This window comes from Ctenocephalides felis, unplaced genomic scaffold (assembly GCF_003426905.1).
Source record: "Ctenocephalides felis isolate EL2017-DRISC unplaced genomic scaffold, ASM342690v1 CF-g0.4_SCAFFOLD_03571, whole genome shotgun sequence".
NCBI lineage: Eukaryota > Metazoa > Arthropoda > Insecta > Siphonaptera > Pulicidae > Ctenocephalides > Ctenocephalides felis.
Window position 1 is genome coordinate 14389021 of NW_020539725.1, and position 13443 is coordinate 14402463.

Here is a 13443-nt window from a genome sequence, read left to right on the forward strand (position 1 = left end):
TGTTTTATATCGGATAAGACAGATACTGGGCAAAATATGGACGGCAGAAGCACAATTAGTGAAACAAACATTAATTATATCAATAGGTCTACAACTTACAGAGAATCCAAATATTTCAGAAGACATGGATGTAATTCAGCAGGCGCTTATCAAGATGATTTTACTTGTAGAAGTGGTTCCAAGCGTAACAAAGCAAAAGACAAATTTGCACGAGCAATCGAAAAAATTTGTGCTTTAGCAGAAGCATCAACAACTTTCAAGCGCAAGTCAAAACAAGCAAAAGTTAACTTGAATAAAGATGATAATATAAAAACTAATTATTCTGTAAGTCTAACTAAAGAAATATATAATATACAATTGAAACTAACACACAGTGTGCAACGAAAACAAGAGAAGAATCGTCAAGAAAAGAACTCTTCACACGTAAAGCGCAAATGTTCTTCTTTGTTAGGACTCAATCGAAAAAATAATTCATTAATAAATGTTGTTGCATGCAAATTGGCTATGCAGAAGCATACAGTAAGAAACGTAGATGATGAAAATTCATTCTGGAAATTCGTAATGAAGCATTCTTTCCCAATCATCAGAGGAAGAGTATTTCCAACTTATAAGCCAACGCAGAGAGAAAAAGCTAATAGATATGTACGCCTTTTAAAAGAAATGTCTGAAGAATATAAAAACTACAGAAGATAGTTTTAGCAATAATTATAATCTAACTTTTTTTTAATATTTTACTGAGATTAAAGCTATTCAATGCTTTTTGATAAAATTATTTTTAATGTATTGGAAAAATATGTAGGTTGTATCAATATTACATTTTAAATTTTACTCTTTATTTTATTTAAAAGACAATTTAACAAGATTACGTCTTTAGGAAAGGCTTTATTTATAAATGGATATAGAAAGATTACTCAAAATTTCATTATTAAATCATTAACAATTAGAAAAAAAATGGTATACATTAGTGGTGAGGCTTATTTTTGTTATGTATGTAACATATGTAATAGCTACATTGAAAATTATGGGAACTAGGTTGAAGTGGAATTTCGTCTTAAGAAGCTAGATTCCGATATTTGTAAAATCGACTTTATAAATAGAAAAATAAGAATTGAGCTGTAGCTATTTAGGTAAAACTTTCAACTTAATCTCAACCTTTTTATAATATGTTTAAGATGTTTGCATGAACTCTATAGCCACATTAGGTTTCATTAAAAATGCGAAAAAAAAAATAATTTAACGAAATGGCTGATGTTTGCCAAAAATTAATCTGACAACGTGTATCTTTCAGAATCAGTTCCGAATTTTTCGTAAAAACATGGGTATGTCTTATTAACTTCCCGTAGGGTAAGTTATAGTAATCGCAAAAAAAAATCGAAAATTAACATTTTTATATATCTTTGCGTTTCAAAGGTTTCTGAATATTTTGGCATACCTTAGAAAAAATGGATGTATGTGCGTATGTGTGTGCGGTTACAAGTTTTCGTCGGCAATTTCGGGAACACGAATTGTTTTTTGAACAATTCAAAAAAACATTCGATTCGTATTGATCAGGAGACGTGTTTTTGGCAAAGGCAGGTCTAGTCGTTTCGAAGATAAGGGACAAAAAGGATCAAAAATGGTAATTCAGTTGCTTGACGATGTGCAAAAAGTGCTTTTACAGATAATTTCGTAGTATTGAAAATTTTCGACACATTTTTTATAAACAAACACATAAGTTGTTTTAGAATACGCTCGCTCAATTTATTAATGAGCACTTGTAATGCAGTATATATTTATAATAAATAATCTATTTGAAATTATTCAAAACAATTATTGATTAATTTCATTCCTCGAATGTTTAATTACGGTACGGGAAGTTCCAGCGATTTGCCTTAAGGCACGATGCCATGCATCCCACTAGTTTAGTTCTTTCTTGCTAATTCCAAAGAAAAGTAATTAACATCAGTCTTTATCGAGTTACTTTTTCCAAATTTGTTCTGAAACGATTCATAATGACTTGAAAAGTTGAGATAACATAAAACTAGCAAGTCTGATTTTATGACGAAAGCATGAACTTCTCTACTACTTCGGGAAGTTGAAAATTAGTTTTAATAAAAATCGAAAACAAAAGTAACAATGCAAAAACTATATTTGTTCCAATTAATAATGTAAGATAATATTATTCAATATGAATATACAATAGATTGCTTTTTGAGCATCAAAAATAATGAACACAATCACTCTTAACATATGAACATGTAAAATATATTCATTAAATGGAAGGACCATCTAAATTGGCGCCCATCCTTCGCAAAGCGATTATCATATTAACGGCTCTGATCCATCTTTTCTTAATAACGTAACGTTTAAGTTTCGTTTTAGTTACGGACAGTTCCGTGTCGGTGGCAGCGTCCACCAGCCATTTATGGGTCAAGCAATCTTTTGCAGACATTCGAATGCTGAAAGTAAAATTTTACTTCACTTTTCAAAAGTAAATAATATTCGTGTATAGAAGCCCGCGAAGAAAAATTTGTTTTCGTATGCATGGTACGTTATTAGTCTTACACTATTGTGCATTCAAAAATCAAAACCATAATGTTTCAAACTGTTTTTTAAGGAGAATGGTATAAATGGTTAAAATTGCTGGATGTAAAAAATATTGAATGCTATATTGTGTAATTATTGAGTAATATTAATTTACAGCTTGATATTAATTTGATAGATTTAAAAAAAAGTTGTGATTTACGAAGTTCTTATCAAATTCTGATCTCGTTAAATATAATATGTTTTTAAAATCAATATTCAGTGTTTGAATGATTTTTAGCAAAATATTAAAGAATTAAAATAAAACCATAGTTTCAAATATTTTAATGAATGGTTGAGTTATTACGGGTTAAAAAGTTTCCTATCGCAATAGGTTTTAGGACTGGATGAATAATGAATTTGTGCATAGAAAAATCATAAAATACATAGCTAATTTGTACCTGAACGACTCATATATTTCATTAATTTAAATATATTGTATTCTATATATGATACATGAGTAAACAAACCATTGTTTATAAGAAATTTTAAGACATTCAACATATTGAACTACAGTATAATTTGGATATTCCAATTCCAATGTGGAGTCTTGATTTTTTATGTCTGATAAATGCTAATCACTTCACTTTTAAAAATTTGAATTGGGAAAGAAATATACAATTAAATATTTGATTGTTTAGGCGCTCGATTAATTTTTTTTTTATAAAATTCTTATAATATTTATTTATTTTTATATTATACCGAAAATATTAACTGCACTTGAGCACTTAAGAACGTTGAAATTCGTTTAGCATTTTAATTTTATATAATGATTATAATCATTTTTTTTTATTCACATATGTGAATTACAATCTGTCGTTCTAAACAACCTTCAGAAAATTTAAATAAGAAGGTTTATTAAATAAAGAAAAAGGTCGAAAGGTCACTCAGCGGTGATCCTATTCGATGTTGTATATGTTTAGCTTATATCTTGATGTGAAAAAAATTAAATAAAGCCTACGAGTAATTATACATATTATAGGATTACTAAAGGATATCAAAAAGGGGCCGTTTTCTTCTGAGCCGTTCAATGACATGGTTTTTTATAAAGTTTTTGGCCATGATGTTTGGGTGGTTCTGTATTCTATCCTTGTATCTCAGACTGAATTTTTTAATTTCTTCCTTAACTGTGTTCATGTTCAAAGCTGTATGAACCAACCAATTTGGGACATACTTGGGTGCGTTTATAATTTCTTTCAAAATCTTGTTTTGAAATCTTTGAATTATGACAATGTTGCGTGCCGTTCCCCAAAGCTGTATTCCGTACGTCCAAATTGGTTTTAACATGACTTTATGATTATAATCATATCAAATTCAAATTTTCAATAAATAAACGTACATGTAAATGATAACCATTATATAATCAAATATATTTTCATTACTAATTATATACATTTTTTCTAATTTGACGAAATTATCACAATGAATAAATTACTATATATCAATATATTTGATATATACATATAACTTAATAATTGTAGAAATATATATTAAACACATACATTAAATAGTAATACATAAATCAAACCACTAAAATAAGTTCTAGTTAAATGCCGATAACGTTTTCATGTAACTATCTAATATCCGCATTTATTTATAATACATATATACAATTTATACAAGTACCAATTCAGCACTCGAATATCACAACATCGCAAATTCACGTTATTGGTAGACAGTTGCACAGGTTAATTCAGAGATATCATATTACATGAAAAAAATTATTCTATTTAGCTTACAGAATCATTTCCGTATACTTCTACTACTCACTTTAGTTTCTATAGTTTGATTTTCTACAGTTTTACTTTGATAAAACGTGCTTATTGAAGAAATCGATTCGTGGCAAACTGTGTCAGATTCTGACCATTCTACGGAAAAAGACTTATGTCTGGATCCACATGATGGAACATGATTATTGCATTCCCATTCCCCTAACAATCGCAATAAACAATCTTTCGTTTCAAAACTTTCTTCATTGAAACTTCCAGGTACACTCCTAGGGACATCCCTGCTCAAACTTGTGAATTTTTGCTTTGGCCTAGGTGTGCTACGTTTTTCATAATCTAATTCTTGGCTCATTTTACTCATAACAAATAAACGATCGGATAGTTTACGAATTTCATCCACTAAATTCACATTTCTAGAGGAATCACTCTTTCTCACAACACATGTACTATCTGAAGCTCTTCTTTCAAATGATTTGAATCCAAGCGTGTTGTCCTCGAGTTCATGGTCATCTTCCTCGTAAATTTCTGGAGAAGAATTCAACGATCCGCAAGGTGAAGGAGAGTAACCACGTAAGGAATGTTGAGAGACTGAAAGTTGAATTCCTGAATCTTTAGATTCGAACAAATATGGAGAATTAGGATGATCCCTCCACCGTTCAACAAATGACTTTAAATTTTCCTTAGTCAAATCTAGGTTGTCTTCTGTTGTTGATATTTTTGGTATTAGTACAGGCTTCTTTGGTACTTCAGGCTTACTTTTAGATTCTGTATTAGTTCCATTAATTTTGATTTCGTTATCAGTTTGTGGTGGTGTTTTTCGTTCAAGCCAAGGATGCGCCAAACAGTCGGCTGCTGTCAACCTTGCCCTGTAATTCGTTTTACCAAAATATGTCCCACTTAGATTTTGTTTATTTATGATAATTATTCGCAATGCGTAACGTAACGTGAAATTTAATGAAGTAAGAATAATTAAACAAATTACATTTTTCAAGGGTAGTTACGGGTATTTCGACATTTTAATAAGCATCTGATATTTTAAAACTAATTGTGTTTATTGTACTTACTCTTGATCTTTCACGAGTAACTTTGCGATAAAATCTCTGGCATCTGGAGATATCTCATTAAAGGCTTCATCTTCAAAGTCATAATTTGCAATTGTAACATTGGCCATTGTTTCTATATCTGTTTCACCCATAAATGGCGACAAACCAGATAATCTATAATGAATTCATTAATATAAAATTAAATTTGTATAAACTAATAGCACGGTACTTCTATATCACTCTTTCGCTGATTTAAAAATTGAGATCATCCCCCCTATAACACGGTACTTTTAAATCATTTAATATAAAATCATGATATGCAGCATGTTTTATTGAAATCTTGGAACGTAACCCTTCTTTTTGTACTAGTTTTTTGTCCCGTTCAACACGGATTCGCATAACACGCTAGTTTTTTGGAACGTAACTACCGTGTTATAAGAGGGTTACATGTATTTCATTGAGCTAAGCGAAAATAACGAATTTTAGGAAAAATTTTGCAAAAAAAGTGAAGTGGTATTTCTCTAAAAAATACCAAGCCTATATTTTCCTCACATTTATTATAACAATAATAAATATAGATTTTATATTAATAATATATTACAAATCAAATAATTTTCTACTACTCACAAGACATAGCATATCACTCCAACCGACCACATATCCGTAGCAAATGTAATTCGGTCAAAGTTTACAACCTCTGGTGCCACAAATTCAGGGGTTCCAAATAAAACTTGCAATTTTTTACTTGGATCATATAAACGCGCCAATCCGAAGTCAATTATCTTAATTCTGTTGCCGGTTTTCGTAAGACAAAGAATGTTTTCTGGCTAAAAAGGTATAAAAAATAAAGGTTTCATTTGATACCACACCAAAAATATTATATAACTATACAAATAATTATCATATTCATATAAGAATATAAAATTAAAAAAGTATAGAGTTACTTTCTTTTAAATAAAAATACCAGAAGCCAGAGTAATTAATTAAATGGCAAAAAATTAAAAAATGAAGCAAATTGCCAAGTGACAAGTGAGTGTTAAATTGATAAGATTTTCAATATTTGTTTTCAGCACTCATTTGTTTTCAAGTAAAAAAAGTTTTCTCTATATTTCCAACCAAAATTAGTTTTTTTTAATATTGCACTAAAATGTTTAATGAAATAATCCTACTAGAAAATCACTGGCATTTATTGCTCATGTTATGAATACCACCATCTGCAGTTTTTTCAAATTCATTCAATAAAATTAAATTTGTGTGTGATTAAATGTGTAAGAAGTAAATTAAATATATAATAAAATAAATAAAAAATAATGGTTATTACCTTTAGATCTAAATGAAGAACGTTTTGACTATGGACATACTGAATGCCTTCACAAATCTGTCGAACAAAAACTGTACAAGATTTTTCTGTTAAAAGAAAATCCTCATCAATGACTCGTTCAAACAGTTCACCTCCTTGGATTCTGAAACATATTCATAATTAATTAATTCAATTAGTTAATTATAAATCGCGTAAATGTTAAATTATCCGGAATTTGCACTCTAACCTAACACAAATTCCAAATTAAGTACAAATAAGAAAAATAATATGATTCTCAACACTATCGTTAAAATTAATGTAAGATCTCAAATTTGTTTAAATATTTAATATTAGATCAAGAGATGTCGAGGTCGAGATTTTGCAATAAACTAATAAATGAATAATGAGTAGTACTGCCCAAGGGGAGGTTTATGAGCTGAGTTAGACTCCATTCCGATTTGATTTTGATTTCGAAGAATTGTGTGAGAGATTTGTTCAATTCGATACATATTTTTCATTTATAGTTTCAAGTGAAAATATACATCGCTACTGCAGTAATAAAATAAGCAATAATAAAAATATAATTTTAAAATTTTATAGGCAGATAAATAATGCTTGCGCGGTAAGAAACTTAACAATATCTTAAATAATTATACATACGAATCAAAATCCCTATTATAATTTTATTAACTTCCCGTAGGGTAAGTTATAGTAATCGTAAAAAATCGAAAATGAAAATGTTTATATATCTTTACGTTTCAAAGGTTTCTGAATATTTTGGCATACCTTAGAAAAAATTGATGTATGTGTGTGTGTATGTGTGTGTGTGTGCAGATACAAATTTTCGTCGACGATTTCGGGAACACTGATCAACCCATTTCAATAATTCAAAAAACATTCAATTCGAATTGATAAGGAAATGTCCTGATTAGTTTTTGGCATAAGCAGATCAATCCGTTTCGAAGATATGGGGCAAAAAGTGCCAAAAACGGTAACTCAGTTTTTAAGAGTTTCGGAACGTCCGATTTTAATAATTCAAAAAACATTTTAATTGTATTGGCAAGATGAAAAACTGATTAAATTTTTGAGAAGACAGGAAGACAGACAGGATATGGACTATCAATAAAAATAAGTTGAAAAAATGTCATTTGACGGTCAAAAACGTTTATTGGACATATGTACATTAAATTATCAGATATTTTATAGAGATTTTGATAATGTGTACACATTTTGTGTAATTTTTTTGGGGTTCTGTACCAAGATTTTTAATTACGATACGGGAAGTTCCAGCAATTTTTGCCTTAAGGCACGATGCCATGCACCCCACTAGTTTTCATTTCCATTTGCAAAAGCGTAAGTAAGCCAACTTATTAAAAAGATCCATCACTATACCATTACGTTTTAAGAAAAAAATATTTTCCAAATTTTTTAAAAAAGTATTCTAATTTTTGGTTTAGTAAACGTAATCAAAAGTTAAGTTTCATAAGTTTATCAAAATATTTTATTATTATAATTTTAATGTTATGAATTTTCTATTGATGTAGTCATTTATGATTATAATTTTTTAAAGAAGTAATTTAAAGCAATTAAATGCAACTTTTACGGATAAATAGTCAGACCATTTAGTATAAATAGTTTTATATTAAATAACTACATAGTCCATCCCCTATGAGTATAGTTATAAATCATTGTATAAATATAGTATCAGAAGCTATAATAAGATTTTTTTTTATTATCCAAAATAAATCTTCTGCTGACCATAAGGTGAAATTTTCCGTATTAAGTTTCATTTACTAAAATCAAAACAGATTGGTAGACTAGGCATGACTTGTTTTTTTTCTAAAGTTTATATTTAAAATTCTAATAATAGTTGAAACATGAATAATACAGACAGTAAACAATGCTTACAGTTCAAGAATGACGCACATCGATCCTCCGTCATCGAATGCGTCGTAGAGTTGAATCAGCCTAGGATGGTGCAGGAGCGTCATGATCTTCACCTCCCGTTCGACATTCCTTCGGTCTTCCTTGCGCTGCACGGGGATTGTTTTGGCTGCCAACTCCAGCCCGGACTTCTTCTCTTTACAATTGTAAACGGTGCCAAATTTTCCTCTGAAATCATCACGAGCGCATAATTAGTATAAGATACTTGTAGTTATCTACATAAGTTGGCACGTTTATTAAGGAGGTAATCTATTGTAGTAAGGCGATCATATTTGTTTGCATGAAAATATGGAAATGTGTTGGCGAGCTAAAAACTTAAATGCACTTTTTTCGGTTCAAATTTTCTAGTTAAAATATGTTTAAAAATATATTGGCAATCAAAACATTTTTAAAAATCCGGGACAATCCAGGACAAAACATCTAAAACCGGGACGCAAGGCGGAAAATCGGGACTGTCCCGGCCAATCCGGGACGTATGGTTACGTTAATTGTAGAAGCATAAATTTTAGGTAATTTTTAAATCAAGGAAATCAATTTTTTACTATCATTTTTAACTTCCCGTAGAGTAAGTTATAGTAATCGGAAAAAAAATCGAAAAATAAATATTTATACATATATCTTTACGTTTCAGAGGTTTCTGAAAATGTTGGCATACCTTAGAAAAAATGAATGTATGTGTGCGGATAAAAATTTTCGTCGACAATTTCGCAAACACGTATTAACCGATTTGAATAATTCTAAAAACTTTCAATTCCTACTAATAAGGAGACATGCTGATTAGTTTTTGGCAAAGGCAGGTCTAGCCGTTTCGGAGATACCGATTTCAATTTTCCGATTTAAATAATTCAAAAAAACATTTTACTTATATTGACGAAATAAACAACTGGTGAAATTTTTGTAAAAGCAGGTCCAGCGTCTCCGAAGATCCAACAAAAAAGTGAAAAATAATGCCATTTGGCGGTGAAAAATGATCATTAGACATATGCACATCGTATTATCAGATATTTTATAAAGATTATAATAATATGTGTACATTTATGGGTTCCGTACCAATGTTTTACACGTTAGACCACTATGCGGCGCTGACGCGCTTTGATATTTCGACTCCAAATCAGCTACGCAGTGCGATTGTTTAAAAAAATGTTTAAAATAAATCATAATATAAAAAAATCAAGTTTTTCAAAAAAAAAAAAAATTCAAAAATTTTAAAATTTCTCAAAAATCTAATTTATCCAAAGTTTTGCAAAGTTTTTTTTTAATAATTTAATTTTCGGTACGGGAAGTACCAGCGATTTGCCTTAAGGCACGATGCCATGCACCACTAGTTTCTATAATTTATCAAAAAAGTAAAAACAAATAAAAGTTGATAATTTTATAAATTTGCGGTTGTTGTAGTAACGGGTCCACAAAAAGTGACACGAAATCATGCCTACGATTGCAGCCTTTCTAGTAATAAAATAAAAAAGAAAAAAAGATTATTAATCTGGAATGATGTCGCAATGGTATATAAGATTAATTTAAAAAGGTTTTGACAAAATGGAAAATGTTTGAAAAAAAGGATCATTTTTCTTACCAGTTTTTGAGTTTCACAATTTTTTTTAAAAATAGTAAAAATTGTAATTCGGGGATAAGGCTAGTATGTCCAAGGGGGGAAGGTCCAAATGAGACAGAAATCGGTTCATTATCGTATTGAAAAGTTTTGAAGAAAAGTCATTAAAGTATCGCAAAAGAAAGCACACAGAAGAGGATTATTAACAGAAGGAGTTGCATCTCCAAAAATAACTCAAATTTTAAATAATATTTTCGTACATTTTTATGGATAACAATTGGAAAATGTTAGAATATTTTGTGTAACAAAATTGTGGGAAACTTGTTGGCTCGTACAGCAGTGTCACTCCTGCGAGATCTACTATTATACCGAAAGAGTTAATCAATCATTTGATAGAATTTTACAATCTAGTAATATACTATCCATCTAACTAGTATTCTTCAATTTAGTCATTTCCCGTTCACTAGTTTATCTCAAAAAAATATTCATAATTTGCATAAGTCACCATGCTCAAGATCCATTAACCAATTTAAAAAAATTAAGTCTATAAAGACTGTGATCAATTTAATGTTTTTTGAAAGGCTATTTTTATAAAATCAATAAATTAGTCATCCTAAATTTAAACTTAATTGAGAGCAATGAAAAAAAACGAGGAAATAATATTTACATTACCATTTATTTATTCTTGGTGTTTAAATTGAATGAAAATAAGTTTCGAATTGCCAAAGTTTATTTACTTACCTTCCTATTTCTGAACCGAGATCATAGTAATCACTGATTTTTTCTCCTCTCCTGATGGTCACATCTCTGTATGGAAATACAGGTTCTACTTCTGAAAATATATAATTTATATAAATATACAATTTCTATAAAATACAAATAAATTTAATTGTACAAAAACTTTTAAAGTTTTATAAATACTTTATTTAACTGTGAATGATTGCACTAAAAATATATTCAATTTGACTCATTTAGCAACTACTTATTTATGGAATTAACAATTTAATTAAATTTAATGTATTAGATATTGATATGATTGTGATTACTTTTGTTAATTACTTAAAAAAAGCTTGAATTTTTATTGATTCTTTTGGAAAGTCATATTGAAAGATGCACGATAAAAAGGAAGTGTGATTATATTTTTCTAGCTTTCATAGTAAAAACAATATAATTTTTCACTTTTATAAACATGAACTTGAACCAATAAAATATGGTAACTTTATAACTTTATTCAATTTATTCGATTTATACATTTTATAAAACATTTAATATTTAATATTTTTTCATACCTCCAACTGGATCGGACTCATCCACACGAATCATGTTCCTCTCTCTACCTGTAAGGTAAGTTTATTTTATTACTAAAAATAATAATATTTAAAATTGATATTAATATAATAAATATAACATAATTGACTTCAATTTTCATCATGTTATTTGAATCAACGTTTTACAATACCACTCCAAATAAAAATAATTTAATAATTATTTAAATAAAGTTTACCATTTCTATGATCATATCAAGTATGCAAGACGAGGTATTTATGTGAGATATATATTTATAATTGATTACTTAAAATTTTCTATATTTTTGTGCTGTATTGTTAAAAAAACAGATCATAAATTTGTAAAGCTAAATTTCTAATGGAAATAACATAGGAAAAGTTCCATTTCCTTTTTTTAGAATTTTATAAATTCGCGACAAGAGAATCAAAATTTTTAGAATAACATTATATTTGCTTATTTTAATTATAAATAAAAAATACAACAAAAATTTGATATATTGTATGAAATAAGCATTTAGGAAGAAAAACCAAGAAACTTTGGTTGGAGTGCGGACTATCTTATAGTTAATATTAAGAGTTAAAACTTTCAAAGAATTTTTTTACCAGTTTCAAAGCATTCGAGTCCTTGGGAGAAAGAAAATTCGAAAACATCCATATATATATATATATATATATATATATATATATATATGTAAATTAAAACACATATGTTTAAAAATAATAGTGATTCAACTTTTGCAACACTTTCCATACTAGTTGTAAGTAGCCAGAAATCAAAAATGCATGAAGCACGATCTTTTGTTTAGGAATATTGCCAAACGTTCAAATCAATTTCAGAACAAATGATAATTAATCAAAATGTTTATTTACCTTCTTGCATAATCTTAAATGTTTCTATTTCAGCAAACTTAATTTAATAAACAATCAAATTATTAACCATTTTATCGTTAGGTTCACTGTAAGATTTTTCAATTAATATCATAGTATATTATTAGTAACATTTTTTTAGTTTGATCCTGTAGGTGTAAATTATTTATTTATTAATGAATTCAATTTTTCTTCATCGCAATATTTTTTTGCTAATTCTATTTACCTTCACAAGTATGCTGTAACTATATTTCGATTTTCGCAACAACGTTCTAAAATTACGACAATTTCCTCCTCCAATGTAAAGAAAAAACAAAATTTTCCTAAGCGACGTATTTACATTTTTTATAAGTTATTTTCCCAAATTAAAAAGATATATTCATAAATAAATATTGAAGCTCGGATTTAAAATCGACCTGGCGTAATATGAAAACATGCCAAAACACAGATTTTCAGTGAAATATGTTGAAATATTGTATATTTAGAAAGACATTGGTGTTTGAACTTGGCATTCCTATTCAAACAGCAATAAAAGTCCTTTTCCAATGCCAGACTTAAAAGAATACTGACTCTATGTTACTCTGGGTTATATCATGCTCTTCTCACTTAACTTTGAGATTTATTTCAATAATAAAGAACAATTTAAAAATAGTTCATGCAATTTCCTAAGATTGGATTTTTTAGATTAACTTTTTATTTTATATATTAACTTTAGTATGATGTTATCAAAATTGAACTGCTCTTTATCTATAATATAATTAAAATATAGTTCAAATCTCAAAACCATCCAAAAATAATAAAGCTTTAAATTCAGATGTTGCTCACAAAAAGATAATTCAAATTTTTTCAAGTTACAAACTGCAGCCCTAGTTTAAAAGGTAATTATCTGCTCAAAAAACTTTTCACCTATATATAAAAGATAATGAAATCAACAAAAAGTTGAGATAAGAAGTTAAACAAAGACACGAACTAGTAGTGTATAGCATCGTGCCTTAAGGCAAATTGCTGGAACTTCCATACCAAAAATTATTTTTTTTAAAAAAAGATTAAATTTGTTTCAAACATTGAAAAAATTACATCTTTGAGAAATTTTAAATTTTTGAAAAAAAGACTTTTTTGGAATAAGAACTTTTGGAAAAAGATTTTTTATTAACTTCCCATAGGG

The 13443-nt window shown here is 28.4% G+C and overlaps 1 protein-coding gene across 2 annotated transcripts in view; it reads right to left on the bottom strand.

Annotated features, from left to right (window-relative positions):
- Positions 1–4195: 4195 nt before the first annotated feature.
- Positions 4196–13443, bottom strand: part of LOC113384664 (myosin light chain kinase, smooth muscle-like) — a 61370-nt gene continuing 52122 nt past the window's right edge. For both annotated transcript variants that reach the window (XM_026622415.1, XM_026622414.1), the window contains 7 exons: positions 11415–11462; positions 10867–10957; positions 8541–8744; positions 6654–6795; positions 5960–6159; positions 5354–5506; positions 4196–5155 (listed from right to left, as the gene is read on the bottom strand). In XM_026622415.1, coding sequence (XP_026478200.1) covers positions 4306–5155; positions 5354–5506; positions 5960–6159; positions 6654–6795; positions 8541–8744; positions 10867–10957; positions 11415–11448 — 1674 coding nt within the window. In that variant the 5' untranslated portion in view covers positions 11449–11462 and the 3' untranslated portion in view covers positions 4196–4305. The remainder of the gene's footprint in view (positions 5156–5353; positions 5507–5959; positions 6160–6653; positions 6796–8540; positions 8745–10866; positions 10958–11414; positions 11463–13443) is intronic.